A 19601-nucleotide genomic window follows, 5' to 3' on the forward strand; every position below is an offset into this window, starting at 1 on the left:
TAAGAATTTTCCTGTATAATCAATCTCCTTCAATAATAAAAAGGTCAGGAGATATTAGTAATACTGCAATACGGTCATTTTTTATTTATTATTGTTGCATCCCAATGTTGATTTAGCACTTGTCTCTTATAAGAAAGCCCTCACATTTTCGGAAATACTAATAAGCCCAACGTCTAACTTTTCTTTTCTTTCCTTTTTTTTAAAAAAAAAATATAAAATTTATTTTTAGAGTGTATGAGTCTAGATATTTACTCCTTATTTTTGATAAATATCATTTTATTAGTGTAATTATTTGACTAAAAAAGTTATGAATCAAGAATAAAAGATAAAAATTCTAACTACACACTTTCAATGAGTATTTGTCAATATTGTCCTTTTTTTTTTTGTAAGCCCTCTTTCGTCTCTTTTTGATTCATATGTTCAAGTATGTGCTTATTTTATTATCATGCTAATATACTTTTTTTTATTACTTTTCTTGATTATTTGTTTAAAGGACCCCCGACGCCTAAAAATTAAAAAGAAAATTATTGAACTTACTTTTAAAGTGTATATGTCTAGATTTTTACGTTTTATTCTTAATTAATACCCTCTTAACTAATATAGATATTTGACTAAAAATAATATTAATTTAGAATAAAAGTAAAAATACAGACTTATACATTTTAAGAGACATTTATCTCTTTTCCTCAAAACTAAATGGGTCAAGTTGTAAGTTTAAAGCTCCTGATAATTTAAATCATCCTTTCTCTTTTTGTTTTATGGAGTTCTTTCTCTTTTTAGAATTTAGGAAGAACTCTTGTATTTATTTAATTTCTTGCAAATTCCTGCCCTAAGCGTGAAGATTGGGGAAAATTCACATCAATACACATGTACGTGTTAATCTGTGTTCCCACATTGTGAACTGTGGATGTCAAAGTTTTGATGTTGTTTTCGGATTTCAAAGATTGTTGTAGTACTGCATCTTGGAAAAATATCAACACATTTAAGTGGGGATTAATGTGTTAATATTTTACTCATTTTTTCCCTATGATCATAAGCTCAAGGAGGAACTCAATTAATAAGTTTAAATTCAAAGAGATTTTTCTAAATTTTTAAGAACAAAAAGAGTTTTCGTATTCATAAACGGTCTGAGACCGTTTGGTTTCATAGCACTAGGGATCAATGAGATCAGACTTTATTATTATAAGAAGGTTACGGATTCGATCCCTTCGTGTATATTTAAAATATATTTAATATATATATATATATATTTTTATATATATATCCGTGAAAGAAAATATCAAATCTAGGAAAGGATTTGAGATTAACCCAAAAGAGACATAAGTAGCCTTAATATGACATGATTGCTCGTTATGGACGTTTCCAAGAAGTCTCGGAGTCTCTTCTTTCTTAAATAATACATGCAAAAACAGTGAGAGCAAATGCGATGTAACGTGGACACCAAAAACAATCAATCAGGCGTTGATTATCACAAGTGATGGGCAATTAAGAGGTGAAATTTGGCTCTCCTTTGCCTTTCTGCTTTCACAAAATTTAACGTCACGCACAACTAACGCACTGTTTGAAAATTCTCCATGTCCACAAAAAAGGATCATTTTTTCTGGGCCACATTCCATGGTTGATGCTGTCAAATCCAACGCAAAACTACAAATGAACTTTTTCTTCTGTCTTAATTAATTTGTTATTCATATTGTTAAGAAAAGCTACATAAAAGGATAGATTCCTTAACGTAATCTGCACGAAGGATACATAAACAACCTAGTTGTTAGCATTATAGGATAGGCAAGTGGTGTAAGCCAAAAAGAGCTACACCCAAAAAGAACAAAACTTAAACTGATAGGGAAATTACTTTAAATGGATTGTATTTAATTGATCTATTAATGATCTTAGGAGATTTATATATATAGTCTTTACTATTCTTTCCTTTTCATGTAAAGCTTGAGTTTGTATGATTCTCTCTAGGCATGATATGATATGGTATCAGAGTTTTTTAGGTCCGACGAGTGGTAACTCCTAGTCACTACTGCAATGATTGTCGTCCCTTTCATGCGCCCTTGCGTCCTCGACGATCATCGCCGAACGAAAAACTATCTCCAATACACTTAGTCACATTTGGTTCAATGAAATTGTAACGGAATTACAGTTCTTATAAGTTATAACATAGTAATAATGTTTGTTTGAGCAAAAACACTTACAATCAAGTATTCATAGAAAACAGAATGGCTATTCCATTAAACGGATTTCTGATGTGTTGAGAAAAATAATGCCCGGATATTGGTGCATGGAGATAAAATGTTTTATGAAAATTATAAAAGCAAAGATAATTAGATATGCAAAGTAGACGGACACAGTAGCAAAATCGGAAATGAGTATGCGTAAGGACTGAGGAGCAATACAATTATGAACGTAGAACGGTGGAACACAAGGCCACAAAAAAGTGTAAAACATTCTGTGGAAGCCACATTGAACATGCTAAAATGGGGAGGGAAAAAAAAAATAAGTTGCAGAAGTAATCACACAATGAGAGGCTGCGAACATAATAGTGAATGTATGATACAAAGGGCGCGTTTGGAACTCGTTCCAAAATAATTTTATATTTTGTATCAAAATGAAAATAAAAACATTTTCAATTTCAGACAGAAATTATTTTTGAAAATGCATTTAGTAGTTTTATCAAGATATTGTTTTCAGTGTAAAAAAACTCATTAATATCTCTCTTTCTCTCTATGCTTGAGAGAGGAGAAAACGAAAACAAAAAATTGAAAAACGATTAAAAATTATTTTTCATTTCTCTCTCATTTTACACTAAACTAAAAAATGGTTTTCATTTCCATTTTTTGTCTTTATTGCGCCAAACGCCGTTTTAGAAACATTTTCATTTTTTCTCGAAAAACGTAAAAAATAAAAATGGGATCAATTCCAAACAAGACCATATTCCAACATCGATGCTATGAATTACACCCCAACACGATGTAACTATATATTCCACGGAATTGTGTCAGTATGTTGTGGCCTTAGTGTTACATGTTACTTGCTCTCAATAAATTATAGAGGTTTTGGCAAAATGAGCTTTATGTATGTTTGATTATTGGTGTACCGAGGAATTTTCCTGTTATCAAGTCTCAATTTATGTCTTCCTTGAAGTTCATCAAATTTTACTGATGGATCCTGTCTTAGTTGAGGGTTTTATCTCGCTTGGTATGGGGTTATTCTTATCGGTGTTTGAATCTTTTATGTAGTTAAATACAATCTCGCTTAAAAATAATTTTTCTATTCTAAAATCTAATATCATCTAAATCTCACCTCGACTGAAGAGGAAATAAAATAGTAAGAAATATTTGTTAAAAAGAAAAAAAAAAAAAAAAAGAAACTAGTAAGAAATAGCATCTAACCAGGGTGAGAAAAATAGAGAGTATGTTCATTTGTACAACTCAAGTCATGACTTGAATTGTGTATGAGATAGAAAAATATTGTAATAAAAAAGTTGAATTTTAATTTTTGTGAGAAAAAATACTTACAATTATGACTGGAGTTATAAAATGAACAAGTTCTAAGGTTCCTTAAAAGATTTGAATCACTCTCCCAATCCAATCCCTCTCGTCTCTCTTGCGAAACAACCATGGGTATCAAACGAGCCATAAATTACCCTCCCCACAATCTCATATGAAAGGACACTAAAAAAATTAAGCTAAAATTTTCAAGTTGCTATTCCCATATATAGTTTACAGATACAGGGCATTACAAAAAGATCAAGAGTGCCGCTCCCGCATCAACCTACAAAAAGTAGTATTACTCCACAACAAAGTTGTAAACAATGTTTTTATAGTGGAGATATAAATGTGTTCTAACACATTACCACGGCATGGAAATATCTATACATGTATGGATGCCAAAAATCTGCTCCTACATCACTGTATGTCTTCATCTCTGAGCATGTTTTTCAGAGTTCCAAGAGAAGGGCTTGGTAGCTCTAGAGACAATACCGGAGCTTGAAGACGAGAGAGCCGAAGAAGAGCTTCGGGATACGGGTCTAATTACCGGCAGCTGGTGGCGCCTCAGTAACTTCAGAATGTAAGCATCATCATGCAAGGAGAAGGGTGTGCTGCCATTGCCAAGGACAACATTGGGAGACTAGTTGTGTTAGTAGACTTACATTTTAATGTTTGTTAAGAGTAAGGCAAAGTACTTGTATTGTACCTATTAAAGTCGAAGTGCACCAACTGCATGTCTTCAGAAATCTCAATCTCAACTGTGGCATGGGAGCTTGTCTGGAGAAAATATCGCAACCAAAGTTACGTGGGGTCACTGAAATATGATGGATCTTTCGTTTGTTCCAAGTTCTTTCAAGAAATTTGACACTAGATTTTCATCAGCCTCGTACAAAAACATCCTTAATTTTGCTATATAAATTCCAAAGGGGGAAAAACTTTTACAAGTTAGCTTTGGACTTGCAGAATGGGATAAGATACTCAATTTGCTTTTAATCTATCTATCCAAAAACTATTGTTTTGTGTATTTATTTTATGATGAAAAAATCTCACATTGGCAGAAAGTGTCATAAATTGAATTTAAGCAATAAATGTTTGCCGATCCAAGTAATGCTTTCATACTGCACTAAAAAACTTCTCTTTTCCGGCAAATATGCTCCATGGGTGCAAACAAAAAATACATGACTCTCTAATAACGGCCTGTTACAACCTTGTGAGTGAGTCATGTGTCCCGTTGACCCCAACACACAGCATCACTCAAATGCAAAACTAAATGACAATGTATTTCAACGTATGTAATAATTAAAAAACATGTGATACAATCAACAAAAGACGATGAAAGGTCACTTACTTGAACCAGTAAAAATGGCAAAGAAAATCCTTCCACAGGAGAGTTTCCACAATTGAGCAGCTGCTTATTTCGTGATATCAAACATTGGAGACCTGCAATCTTCACAAGTTTTTCCAAAAAATAGAGTGCATTAAAACGTAGCCAACTTAAGCACTGCATTCAACAATAAACTACAAGCTATTAGCAAAGAAAATCATAGTAACCAAACAACTTCTATATACTATCTATGTCCTGCCAATTTATCTTTTGTTTTTCCTTTTTTTCTTTTTTTTTTTTCTAGATGCAGAACCACAGAACTAATCCCCTTTTCCCTGGGGCAATCCATGCATTTCGCAAAGTATATATCCACAAAAACCGGTAAAAGTGTATGATGAAATCACATAAATGCAACAATATTTTCAAGGGTAATCTTGTGATTTAAACTTCCCTGAGTCATTTTTTTCCTGCACAGGCACATTCTACTTGGCTCCTTTCTAAGCGTATAAATAATCATGTGATGTCACAAACACCTAAAGATGGGCAGAAAAGCCTTAATATGATAATCTTTCATGACATTCGCGGGTTCATTGTGTCCAAACTAATAATAATGATGAAAGAGACGACATTGCTTTATACGTTTTTCACAATAATCAGATTTTCTTCGAGACATAATCAAAGGCTCAATGCGCGCTCAAAGGCGTAAAATGGCCATGGAAAAAGCTAGAATTCTGCGTGCTCAAAGGAGTAAAATGGCTATGGAAAAAGCTAGAATTTACAATTTCAGACTTAAGAGAAAAAAATCAATTTCAGACTATTAAGAGAAAAAATCAAAAGATTAAAGGGAGGAGGAGGAGGAGAAGGAGGAGAAGGAGAAGAAGGAGAAGGAGGAGAAAGAGAAGAAGGAGAAGGAGGAGAAGAAGAAGAAAAAGAAGAAGGAGAAGAAGAAGAAGAAGAATGATAGGATTATATTAGTAATTAGTAATCAATATAATAAGTGGTTAGTGGTCTGTTATTAGGGTTGATTTGTTATGTTTGTTAAGCTAGTTAGTAGTAATATATAAGGAATAGAAAGAGACTAAACGGAAGGATGGATCAGAGTAAATTGGAAAAACCCTTGAGAGAGCTAGCAGACCTCTCAAACGTTTGCCAATCTATCTTGTAATCTCTTTCAATTACTTCATCAATATAATTTTGCTTTTCCATTCAATTCCTCAATTCAAGTTTGGTTCTTATCAAATTGGTATAAGAGCATGCCCCACCTCAGGCCCACGTTGCGGAAGGGGTGACCTGGGGAGGGGCGACCTGGAAAGGCCAAAGTGGGCCGCCGTGGATGTCAGTGTCTGAAGCGTGGTGGTATGTTAAGATCCTGGTTGAGTCCCACATTGTTAAAGTATGAGCTTAGCATGTGGGTTTATAACCACGTAGGCACTAGGGCCGACAATATGGGTCACGACACGACGACACGAATTTTGCGGGTTAGGGTTGAGAAAAAAGATGTTCGGGTCAGAATTGGGTCGATCTGAAATTGACACGAAAAACACGGGTCAATTTCGGGTTGGACCCGCCTAACCCGAACACAACACGAAACTCGTAAAAAACTAAAAATACATATATTTTTCATTTCATATTTTAAATTTTATTATGAACTTGTGATATCATGATAGCTATACTCAAAATCTTATACTATTATTTGCTTAATTTTAATGGATGTTATTGTAATTTAGTGTCTTATGAATTTTACGTTATTTTTAATATGTAAAAAACTAAATAAAAGTATACAATTTTCGTGTCAATTTCGGGTTCACGGGTCAATTTCGTGTCACGGGTCATTTTCGGGTCGTGTCGTGTTAACTCGTAAGAAGAAAAACACGGCTTCGCATCCTTTGCTCTCCTCGGTGTTGTGTGAAGTCACTTTGGAAATTGCTTTCTCCCAGTCAGTTCTTCTCACTCGTAAAGTGGTCGTGTCGTGTTCGTGTTGCGATTTTTAAAAAATTTCGTGTCACGGGTCGTGTTCGGGTTGACTGTAAATTTAAAAAGAAACGATCAAAACACGACACGTGACACGAATTGCCACCCCTAGTAGGCACCCTCTCCCTGCAAGCTAGAAGAAGAAGAAGAAGAAGAAGGAGAAGGAGGAGAATAAGGTGATAAGAACCAAGAAAAGATTATTATTGAAAATAAGAACTAGACTCGATTACAAGATAGATTTACAGACTTTCGAGAGATCTGCTAGCCCCCCCCCCAAATGCTAGTACCTCTTTTTATATTACTAATACTCCTCTAATAAACTGCTGGCAGCTAGTAATACTAATACTCATCTAACAAACTAACTGCTAACAGCTATTACTACACTATAATAACTTTTACTATTAAACTAACTACTCAAGATCATCATTAACGAGTCCTATCATTACTCCCCCGGCAAAAAACACCTTGTCCTCAAGGTGTTGATTAGGTAATTGCACTTGAATGATGTCATCTTCTTCCCATTTCAATGCACGTGAACCTTGGAACGTCAAAGGTAGCAGCAATTCCAAGTCTGCCCTTTGTGAAATTTCCAATTCCAATTCCTATCACGCCAATTCCTTTCAACCCCCCTTCTACCACCCCACTTTTTGTAGATCCAACCCCAATCGGACCGAAATAAGAAGACCCAGTCCAAATGTCACTAGAATTGTCCTTAATCGCGTTGGAAGTGGGCAGCCCAACTTTAACAGCATCAAAACCAACCCAAATCACGCCGGATTTGAGAAACCTAGCCCTTGGCTTGCCGGACTATGCCCTAATCGCACCATAATCACGAAGCCCAGGCCCAATTGAGCGGAAATCAGCCCCAATCGCGCCAGAATCACAGCACCCAGTCCAAATCCGGCCGGTATTTCGGAAGCCAGCCCAAATCTTGCTGGAACTCACGCCGCAAATCCCTGACCCAGCCCCAGTCACGCTAGAATTCCAAGACCCAATCCTAATTGCTCCGAAATCATCCCTCGTGACACTTGGATTCCAAGTCCCAACCCTCCCATCGAGAGACCCAGCCCCCAAATCGCCAGAATTGATCTTAATCGCGTCGGAATTGCAAATCTCAGCCTTCATGGCGTCAGGACTATCCCCAAGTACACCGGAATCGTGAATCTCATCGCTGACAGTGCTTGATTCCATCCAAACTCCACGTAAATCTTCTGGGTCAGTCATTGGATCGTTGTTTTCCCCCTCCGCTGATGAACACAGACACGAATTCAGCTTCTTGAGTTGTTGCCCACTCAGATCTAATCACAGATTGTCACACAGACCAGTTCGCAGATCGTCCTATCAGAAGGAGGAGAAGAAGAAGAAGATGAAGAAGAAGGAGAAGAAGAAAGAGAAGAAGAAGGAGAAGCACAAGAAAAAGCACAAGAAGAAGGAGAAGCAGAAGAAGAAGGAGAAGGAGAAGAAAAAGCAGAAGAAGAAGAAGCGGAAAAAGAAGAAGAAGAAGGAGAAGGAGAGGAAGGAGAAGAAGGAGAAGGAGGAGAAGGAGAAGGAGAAGAAGGAGAAGGAGAAGGAGAAGAAGGATAATAAGAAGAAGAAGAAGAATGAGAAAGAAGGAAAAGGAGAAAGAAGGGAGAAGGAGAATGAAGGGAGAATCTGCACGAAGGAATTATTACTAGAGAAAGGACTATTAGAACAGAACTCGAATTTGACATGCGTTGCGTCGGATGTCAGTACGTCCTTTGCTAATTAAAAAGCGTGCACTTTACTGATATGGAGTTAGGTTGTTCAATGCTAAATATGGATAATTTGAGCATATATTGTAACGAAGTTTTAAAATATAAAAAGATGAAAAATGGCGTTATTCCTAAAGAGGAAGATGAGAAATAGCATTACTTGCTCTTCTAAATCATTCAAGTAAGCAGCTTTCTTTCTAATCATATTCACCAGTTTCACACGTACTGCCTGCAGGATCAAAAATAAAATCAGCCTAATCTGGTTTATATATCTTAAATTACAAAATGAGAGAGAACAAGATGTATTGTTGGTCATTTCATAACGAAATGTGAAGAAATTCACTACCTTAAGCTCTTCCAGTTCCTTAATATCTGTACTTGGAAGCCCCTTCCACTGGATTTCCTTTTTGTCTCTAGTGATGATTTCCAATGCCATAAGGACATTTAGTGCATCATATACCCGCCGACGTATGTTCTTTTCATCAAACTGCTAATTCAAATTATTCAATTATTCAAATTATTCAATTAAGAAACTACCATCAAAAGTAAATTTGAACCAGATGTTAAAATATTGGGCTAAACCATACCTCATCTAGAGAAACTGTGGTGTCATTACGCATTCCATTCAACTCTGAAATAATTTCATCTGCGACCTGGACCTCACGAATGAAATGACTTAGACATTTGTGAACAGACATTAGCATTACATGATCAAAGAAATAAAAACAAACTACAAAATATTTTCCTTTTGAATGCCTCTTCGCCAAAACAAACATTAAGAATACCTCACTGTATGTCGTTCTTCCTTTACTCTCCAGCTTCTTACAAACTGAAAATAATTTAAAAAAAAAAAAAAAATCAAATGTTACACAAGAAAACAATCCATAAATCGAATGTTACACAAGAAAACAATCCATAAATCGAATGTTACACAAGAAAACAATGCATAAATGGAATTGTTTACCATATTAATCCAATAGACTGCCGATAAGAAAACAAAGCAGATATTTTCTATACAAGCACTACTTACTGACCCATAACGCTGAATTGCCGAAGTCCTCCACCATTTATCCTCGAAGCCCTTTTCTTCTTTGCTGCATTACTACTTCAAATAGAAGTTTAGAGAGAAGATAACTAAAGAGTTAGATTATCAATTCCAAATGAAGAGGATGATACATTAGCAATTTTATCCCACCTTTCAACAACCGCAGAGTCAGCATTATCGCGAGAAGCCTTGTGTTTCGGTGTCTTCTCATTCTCACAAGCAGTTGAAAGGTTACCAGAGTCAAAAAGAAGAGTCAAAGAACTCTCTGCAGTAGAATGCTTCTCACCAAGTCCATTGAAACTCTCTTTCAAGTACTCTTCGCCCATAATGCTCCAATTGCTATCCTTTGCAGTGATCTTCAAGTTCCCAAGTAGTATTTTTACTAGCAAAGGATGTCTGCGACTTGTATCATAGAAAGCAGAAACCACAAAAATAACAATGATGATGAGACAACAAAGCAAAATGAATACTTTATGGAGCCAATACTTCTCAGCTATCAGAAAAAAATTTTTTTTTTTTTTTTTTTTATATCCAAAATGCCCCGAACTCACTTTGTGAGCCAGAGTTTGAAACTAGAGCCTTCCCTCAAACTCCGAAAATTAATTTATTAAAACCAGTAATGAAATGTTTGAATGATTTCGGGAAATTGCAGATTTTTAGGGTGAATTAGAAAAATGACTGACTTTTTCATGCTGTAGAAAAAATACCGATTTAGTAGATATCATATTCATTGAGTGTATCTCATATTTACTGACAAAAATAATTAGTAAACCTCACATTTTCTGAGTAAATTCGGCTATTTTCTTCATTAGCAGTGAATTTTGCCACAAAAAAGGGGTTATTTACTACAATTTCTCATCTCTAACATCATGATTCCCAACTGAAGATTGATTGGCAGAACATGAAAATAACCTGGCTTTCACTTTTCATATGAATCAGGATACTATAAATCAACATGTAAACAAAGAACTCACTCTCCAGATTTATCAAAAAAAAAAAATAACCTCAAAAAGAAGGAGGGGTTTTGGGATTTTTGGACTTTTGGACTAACTCTCAGAAACAGAAGATGAATTATCAATACAACTTACAAGGACAGACTAATTAATGTCTTTGAAATAGCAATGTGATTATTTAATTCTTTACCTCAAAAACCAGATTAATTAGGTTCATAAGAGCCATTAAATCTAAATTCTAAACCACCTTCTTAAAAAACAAAAACAAAAAAAAAAAAAGAGGGGGAAATTAACCATAAAACGAAAGACGATGATTCACTGTAGCGGAACCTAAACAGAACTCCATATCTCAATCCCATTCACAAAAATTAAATAATAATAATAATAATAAAAGGCAGACTTTGGGTACAAAGTTAAGATATAACAGAATGCAAATCCATAAGAAGAAATTTGGAGGAGGAAAACAAAAAGAGTTTACCTGAAGATCAGATCGATGTGGTTCCAGAACAAGGTTAAGGAGTTTCTGAGCTTCCCGCTAGCCGCGATTACAAAATACTGAATAGGAATCTGCGAAAATGGCACCAAAATGCACCCTTTTGCGGACTTCTTATTTTTATTTCACCAAATTCTCCTTCAACTTTTTTTTTTTTTTTTTTTTTTTGAATATTGATACCGGGAACTTTTTTGTTTTGAATGAGCTGCCCTAAACTTTGGTCAATTACCAGAATGCCACTTGACTTCAACTTTTTTAAATGTATTGTCCTGTACTTTTTTATTTTAATTTTTTTTAGAATTTTTATGATAGACAAGGATATTTTACTCTATTGTTGGGAACTATTATTTTTAACCGCAGTTGAATTACCCTTTTAATGATCTACATGTTCACATTTAAAAATTTACACTATAACTGTTCTTTCTACATATCAGATTATTAAAAAAACTAATATAACAGTTAAAACTAAAAATCCTCTAATAGTAGAGCAAAATACTCTCTTTTACCATAAATGCACCCTTATGCGCCATAAACTTTTGTTAATTGATCGGGTTCCACTTGATGGCAATATACTTCTTAAAGGCATAAATTTAAGATTAATTTCAAAGGGTTAATTACATAAACATACCTCATAATTTTATTTTTTATTTTTTTTTATTTTTTAACAACTTCTCCCTTGAAAATTACAAAGGGTTGGTGAAGGGATCATTGTATGAGTTTCGCTAGACATCATCTCCCAAAATTGGCAATATCAAGACTTTAGTGGTGACACCGCCCCATCTAATTTCAACCATTAACCTTCACAGATCACAGTAAACTGTATTAGATTGATGCATTGGCAATCATACTGTGAAGAATTTTTCTTTTCTTTTTTAATTAGTTTGGAGTGTTATTGTTAGATACATCTAGCTTATTATCTTTTTTCAAGAGCTAAATTATGCCATTTGTATATAGAAGCTAATAAAACTATCTATTTTTTTGGCTATTTATACTCTTATTACAGATAATAGACTAATTTAGTTGGAGTAATCTCATCCTCTTATAGAATTTGTTATTGCATCTTATGCTTATATTTATAAGGGATAAAAGCATTTTGGTGCTCTGTATTATAGCGAAACATACTATTAGTATCTTGTGTTTTCAATAATATTAAAATGGTATCTCAAAGTTTTTAAAAATATCTTTTTAGTACTCTGAAACTGATTTTTGAAATGTAAAATAACCTTAGTACCTTTCTATTTAATTAACCAAAAATTAATCAATCTAGGAAAAAAAATGATGAACTTTTTTATGTTGTTGTTTTCTTTAAATATTTTAATGTTTTAAAATATTTTCAATTTTTTTAAAATATATATTGATTTCTATTTAAATAATAAGAATAGTAGTTTAAACATTACATGTTTTAAAAATAAGCTTCAGGGTATAAAAAGATATTTTTAAAAACGTTAAAATATTATTTTAATATTATTAAAAACACATGTTACCAATAGCATATTTTTCACTATAACAAGAAGGTGCCAAAATAATTGTATCCCTATTTATAATAACATCTTCTAATTTAGTTGGAGTAATCTCCTCTTATAGGCAGCTAGTGAATTCTTTTCAACGATATATATATATATATATCAGATGCTAATTACCTCCAACATATGCTTGTACGTCATTTACATAACCTGAAACCTACTACGTACATTTACTGTTCAACAACAATACAACATTTTAGACTTTTGCAGATGTCAAAATGTCCTATTCAAAATCAGAAAAACAATTGTTAAGGGAAAATTTTTCTTTTTCTCTTTTTTTCCCCCTCATATGCTACAGAATTCTTTCCACAATTTAGAATGTGAAGCTGTAACTCATACTGCGGGATGAAAATTTTACAAAATGAATGAATTAAATCAATTTGGAAATGAGGAAAGGGAGAAAAAAAATTATAGAAAAAGACTATTTACACTGCTTAACCCTGAAATTTTCATTATCAAGAAGCTTCACAATGAGTTTCTCCAGCCTCTTTGAGTTTAGAGTTGGTTTGACGAGATTCGGATTCCCATGAAGCAAACACGGGTCTTTATGCGAACCAGGCTTCCCTACGCACCAACCTCCTGGAGTAAAATGGTGTCTTGGTCTCCTCAAAAGCTCCTTGTCTATTTTATCAAGAACCGGATCATCCTTGGCAAAAGTGTGAGCGAAAGGAGTGCCGCTTAGGACCATGTCGTTGAAATGCTCCAACGTTAGAGAAATTGGATGTTGCTTTGGAGGATTATCCCACCTTATGTAACGCAAGTCATGATTAACGGTCGTGTTCTGGTAATCCCTGTGGTTGCACGCGACTGTGTGGAAGTATCCTTCGGTGGACGACAGAAAGTTCGTGTAGTACATGAGGAGAGTGCGGGGAAGGTTATCCCATCCCCAAACACAGAATTCAAGGAATGGTTTTGACAGCATCACCCATGAGGATCCTGTAAGAAAATGATTTTTTAGGTCTGTGATGTACACTGTAACCATCAACTGTATATGGAGCATCTTAACTAATACAGAATTCCACATTTAAATCGATGATCAACTATCATCTGCCCGCATCAACATAAACTCTTATGTTCTAGACATAGCCGGGCAGAATAGTTGTGGTAGCAATAACTAATGTAACACCCCACTTTAAAATTTTCACAAGTAGGATTCCGATCTAATGGTATGCAACGAAATATATATATATATATAAATATATATATATATATATATATATATATAGAGAGAGAGAGAGAGAGAGAGAGAGAGAGATCAGTAGGAGAAAGCTGCATAAAAACCAAAAAAAGCAAGAAAGGAAATACAAGAAAAACCATATGCAAAGATTTTTACTGATATTTTTCTTATTCTACACAACTGCTGATTCCTTAAATTTAAGCCAAACCGTGCAAAAGGTTTGGATGGGAATTTTGGAATAAAAATTGAAGAGGCAGTAAAGTCAGAGGTAGTACCCATGAATAACTTGAAAGAAGCGGGCGTAGACCTTCTCTCTTTGGCCCAAAATACTCCAGATTTCTTTGAGTGGTACAAGCCAGAATCTATAATAATAGGTCGTGCTCTTTGATTCCTGGGAAGATGAAACAAGAGTGACAAATTGGTTAGAATATAAAGGGTTTACTACTACTAGATCTAAATGCCATTAGAAGAAAACTTCCACAAAAACGGATTTTTGCTCCCTCTTCCCAGCCGATATTACTTGTGTGCTCGAGGAAGTTCAAGTCCCTTGGCAAGTATGAGAAAATATGCAAGATATCTGGCAGACTAGAAAAAATCTAATCAGCGAGTTATTAAAATTATGGTCTCCAAAGAAATAAAAGTTGAAGAGGGTTCTGGCAATCTTAATGGATATCCTTGTCAAGAGATTCAAAATGCCAAAACTTATGAAAATTAATGTTCTGCATTCAAAAGTACAGCTCAGTCAAAAATGAGAGTTTCATATTCCAGTTTGTATCCTTCAGAACAAGCTAAGAAATTCTATATCCATTTTGGATAAGTACAAAGTCTGAAATCTACTAATTTGAGCACACTTGTTGGCGATAACAATACAACCTCTAAAACAGAACATGTATACTCAAATTCAAATCTGTAGATAAGCACACCATCTATAGGATGAAGAACACCATCAACAATAACAAATCTCTCCAAGGTGTAATAACAGTTAACAGACAAAATATCGGCTACTAGCCTTAGGTTTACAAATTTGACAAGATTAACAAACCAAAACCAAAAGTGTTTAGGTCCACATCCTTTAAACACTAAAACATGAACTCAGTGACATTAAGTCGGAAGCTTTTCTAAACCAACCATTTGTTTTTATGAAACAGTACAATCAAGAGTCACATCTTCTAAGGAACAACAAATGTAAATCGACAATGTACACCGTTATTCAGTATTATGAACAACAATATCAGTTAGAAATGCTCATAACCTATGATCATGATTTTATTTTTAAGTAGCACAAAAATCTCTCTGATGCTTAAGAAAAAATATTAACAAAAGCAGAATGGATTATTCATCAGTACCATAAGAACTACAAAACAGAACAACACAGATCCCAACACCATATACTAGAAAAAGCAATTAGGCCCATATCTAGAAGCTAAAAACCTAAACCAAACGCCATCAAGTCTGAAGTTCTCCTAAACCAATAGTACCCGTTTTTAACTTCGAAATGAAACAGTACAGCGCAGAGTCAACACTATAATACCCTACAGTCAACAAAAAGTCTACCCCTGCTAATAGCAACACAATGCAAATCAACAATGTACATCATCATTCAGTAAACCAAAATCAATATCAACTAGAAATGCTCATAAAAAGTGATCAAACATTAAAAACAGCTAAATTCCTCCAATGTGTAAGAAAAAAACAACTTAACAAATGTGGAATGTATTATTCAATAACCCATTTGAACTATATAACAGAACAACACAGAGTCCCAAATCCTCTAGAAGCTAAAAACTTGAACCAAGGCATCAAGGACGTAGTTTCCCTAAACAAATAAAATCCGTTGAACTATCAAAAAAAGAGTCAACTTTATGATACTTTATCGGTCAATGCAGAGTCAAACCTTGTAGAGAAAAACACAACATAAATCGACAATGTACGTCATTATTCAATATTACCAATCTAGAAATGCTCATAAATTGTGATCGAGATTTCACCTTTAAGTAGTGGCAATAAGAAGGAACCAAATTAAAAAGTCCATCCGATTTGAATTACGAAACAGAATAGCACAGAATCCAACACTAAATTCTCTATTATATCAGAGACTAGAAAAGCAAAGCAAATCAACAAAATCATAAGGTGGCAAGGACCATAAAGAGCAGAGAAATCACCATCTTGAGGCATGAGAGGGTAATCGGAGGCACTGAGATTGATGAACCAATCCCAATCGGAGGCCTTCTTCAGCAAAATCGCAACCGCATGGAGCGTAGAAGCGATCATCGTCGGACCCTTGGGAGTCACGAGATTGGCCTTCCCGACCACCATCACATTCCCAAACTCTCCGATCACGCTCTCCTCCGACTTCAAGAACTTCGCCAGCTCCAGCCTCTCGTCGTCGGAAGCTTCCAGATCGAGATGGAGGAGATAGTAATTCCTCGGATGGTAAACAGCCTGAAGAATCCGCCTCAAGCGCGAGCCGTCCCCTCTCGAACCCGACACCATGTACGCCAGCCGCGGGAGCTTCGGGAGGCCGAGGCGAGCGTTTCCGTCGCCGCGGAGATCAAGTTCGGCGGTGTAAAAGTCGCCGGCGCTGGAGGAATCGGAGTATCTTCCGTGGCCGAGGGTGAGGGTGAAGATCAGAAGCAGAAAGAGAGCGGAAGCGACGAGCAGGAGAAGAGGCGATGGCCATTTGTGATCGGAGTAGTGAGGAAGGTGATTTCTTTTCATTGAGCTGAGATTTTTGGGCTGTTTGGATGGCTAGATTTTGGGAAGGAAAATCTTTCTCGGCGTCGGATGAGAAAAAGGGCAACACCAACAACAACAACCAAAAAAAAGGAGTTGTTGCAGAAGTGGTGTCGGCGTGAAGTTTTTTTTTTTTTCTTTAATTATTTATTAGTATTATTTTTTGTTGTAGTGGTTGAAGAGGGAATTCATGGGCATGGCCTGTTTAAATTAGATTTGAAATGTCCAAATGGGTTCCACATTGATCTTGTATTTTTTCTTTTTTCTTTTTTTGGGTAGGAATGTTTTCATGGACACCGCTCATTACTTATTCCTTGACAGAGCGTTTACTTATCACTATGTGAAGAGCACCCCTATTCTATTCATTCCCATGAGTTAAAACTAATGATTTATAGTAAGTCATATTAATGTTATGTTTGGTAGGATTGATAGAAAAGAGGAAGAAAAGAGAAGTAAAATACTTAGGTGAAAGAAGTAAAATGATTTTTTCTCATGTTGTTTGGTTAAAGAAAAAAAAATTAAAATAAAATGTTAAATTTAAGACATTTTACAATAATACTCTAATACAAATAAAAATACGATGAATGGTGAATGTTAAAATTGTTATTTTACATCTCATTTTTTTGTTAAACTTTTTTCCTCCTCTTTTCTTTCTAAAGTTGGAAGGATTAAAAATTAGTGAGCCTCGTGGATTTTCATTTTCCTTCCTTCCTCATTTCCTCTCTATCAAACAACCAAAAATTTCATTTTCCTCTACAAAATCATTCATCTATTTTCTTTCCTCTCTCTTTTCCACCCTACCAAACACATTGTAAGTGAGTAAGTAGATAGAGAGAGTGAGAAGGTCCTTGGAGAGCAGAGGTTGGCGGAGCTCCGGCACTGCCGGCCATGAAATTTGGTCCTTCGACTCATCTCGTCATGGGCTTCTCATTGGTGGTGGTGGTGTATGGTGTGGTGACCCCGTTTAGACAGATCTGAATCGGTTAAGAGCTTAAAAGCCGAATGGACGATCTCCTTTCTTAGGGGAGTTGTCTGCTTAGTGGTTGAGATATCTTCACTGGCTATCTTCCTCGATGGTCCTTTAGCCTGACACCCCCTTCATTGGAGGTTTCTACTAGCGGTGATCGGAGGTTTTATCTTTTTGTAATTTTTGTGTTTGTAATAAGGTTAGTTGTTTCCCCACTTGACCCTCATCTAGTTTGTTATTTTTTTATTAGATTTAGGTGTTTGGCTTAATGCCGATATGGTGGTATTGGTCCGGTTAGAATTTTTCTATGCCGTGTAGATGTCCCCTTTATGTGGGTTTTGATGATCTGCTCCTCCAACACTCAATAGCTTATGTTAAAGAGAGGAGGTTTTCTCTAATCAAGCTTTCAGTTCGCTCATTGTTAGTGAGCCAAGGTATTTTTCTGATTTCGGGCCTCAAGCGTGCATATGCCCCTCTGATGGGTTAGCATTGTACCAAGACGACTGTTTATTAGTATTTTAATGAAATGCAATTTTTCCTTTTAAAAAAATCATAGATTTGGGACATAAATATCATTTTTCAAACGTCAAATATACTATTGTTTCATGCATTCAAACCAATTATTTTTATTCATCTACAGTGTTTTTCTTCACAAAAAATTTAAATTTTGAAAAACAGAATCAAGAATAATTAGTTTAAACGCATGAACCAAATAGGTCTTAATCTAATACTACATTCTTATTCTTTTTGGTATCCTTATCACACCATTTCTCATGGTTTTAATTCTTTTTGTTTTTGTTTTTGCTTCTTTTTCATGTCCTTGAGCTTGGTATAGCAAAATTAAAATATTGTGGGCCATCAAGAGGTCTAAATGATGAGTTGGTTGAATGTGAGACCAAATTAACATCTTCAGTTTGATCAAATAACATATAGGGCTTATTCATTTACACCTAAACTTAAAAAAAAATTAAACTTAAATTACAACTTTATTCAAATTCATATTCTTTTGTAAAATTTGAGTTTTAACTTGAGTTTGAGGCTAAAATTTGAGTTCAAGTTCCCTCTTCAACACAAGTTTCTAAACTCAAACTCAAGTTAATGAACAATATTTTTTCTATTTTTAAAAACGTCGGGCTTGTTCTTTTGGATCAAAACTCAAAAAAAATTTGAACTCAAGTTACAACTTTATTCAAGTTCATATTCTTTTGTAAAATTTGAGTTTGAACTTGAGTTTAAACTCGAGTTTTAACAACTTAAGTTCAAACTTGAGTTAATCTGAGTTCAAGTTTTCTCTTCAACTCAAGTTTTTATATTCAAAGTCAAGTTAATGAACAATATATTTTCTATTATTAAAAATACCATAACTTTTTCATTTTAATTCAAACTGAGATAATTTTTTTTCTATGCGTTCACAACGAAGAGACGAATAAAACATCATCCATATACACTATTAAAATTTTTCATCACCATTGAGTTTTTATTAAAATACTATCTAAATACAAATTCAAGTTTTGACCCACTCAAATACAAAGTCAAATAGATTCTCAATTCAAACTATAACTCAAATGTGCACATTCAAACACAAACTCAAGTTACAACTTCAACTCTTATACTCAAATTCAACTCAAGATTTACACTCAAGTCATCATAACTCAAAAATGTAACCGAACAAGCCCGTCATAACTTTTTCGTTTTAATTCCGATTGGGATGATTTTTTTCTATGCGTTCACAACGAAGAGACGAATAAAATTTCACCTATATACCATATTAAAATTTTACATCACCATTGAGTTTTTATTAAAATACTACATGAATACAAATTTAAATTTTAACCCACCCAAACATAAACTCAAATAAATTATTAATTCAAACCATATCTCAAAATATGCACATCTAAATACAAAATTAAATTAGAGTCACAACTTAAATTATATTTAAAGAAACTTTAATTTAAATTAATATTTAAATTTAAATCACTCTAACTCAAAAAAAAAATATAAATGAATAAATTCGTATATATGATATGTGATACTAAAAAAAAAAAAAAAAAAAAAAAGAGAGAAACATTATACCTTCTGAAGCACTCAACTTTTAAGGATTTTTTTGGTACACTTCTTTTTGGAACTATCGGTAGGGTAGGCCTGTTTTGAATTGATCGTTTGAATATAATCTTGTGATGAAAAGCCAATA

The 19601-nt window shown here is 34.4% G+C and overlaps 2 protein-coding genes across 3 annotated transcripts; both read right to left on the bottom strand.

Annotated features, from left to right (window-relative positions):
- Window positions 1-3656: 3656 nt before the first annotated feature.
- Window positions 3657-11143, bottom strand: LOC21404168 (transcription factor-like protein DPA). 2 transcript variants are annotated; one of them, XM_024175491.1, is made up of 10 exons: window positions 10996-11143; window positions 9715-9966; window positions 9554-9621; window positions 9305-9348; window positions 9107-9172; window positions 8866-9006; window positions 8680-8748; window positions 4840-4938; window positions 4198-4268; window positions 3657-4102 (listed from the first exon to the last, which is right to left on the bottom strand). In XM_024175491.1, exons 2-10 carry the CDS (start codon window positions 9888-9890, stop codon window positions 3922-3924), a joined length of 915 nt encoding a protein of 304 aa, XP_024031259.1. In that variant the 5' UTR covers window positions 9891-9966; window positions 10996-11143; the 3' UTR covers window positions 3657-3921. The 2 variants fall into 2 exon arrangements, with proteins under 2 accessions (XP_024031259.1, XP_024031258.1); XM_024175490.1 differs by having other exon boundaries at window positions 9554-9624.
- Window positions 11144-12656: 1513 nt separating this feature from the next.
- On the bottom strand, window positions 12657-16627 carry LOC21404169 (beta-glucuronosyltransferase GlcAT14C). The gene is made up of 4 exons (XM_024175479.1): window positions 15873-16627; window positions 14212-14287; window positions 13986-14101; window positions 12657-13469 (listed from the first exon to the last, which is right to left on the bottom strand). The coding sequence occupies exons 1-4, from the start codon at window positions 16426-16428 to the stop codon at window positions 12955-12957; spliced, it is 1263 nt and encodes a 420-aa protein (XP_024031247.1). The 5' UTR covers window positions 16429-16627; the 3' UTR covers window positions 12657-12954.
- Between the last annotated feature and the right edge of the window lie 2974 nt (window positions 16628-19601).

This window comes from Morus notabilis, unplaced genomic scaffold (genome assembly GCF_000414095.1).
Source record: "Morus notabilis unplaced genomic scaffold, ASM41409v2 Scaffold256, whole genome shotgun sequence".
Classification (NCBI taxonomy): Eukaryota; Viridiplantae; Streptophyta; class Magnoliopsida; order Rosales; family Moraceae; genus Morus; species Morus notabilis.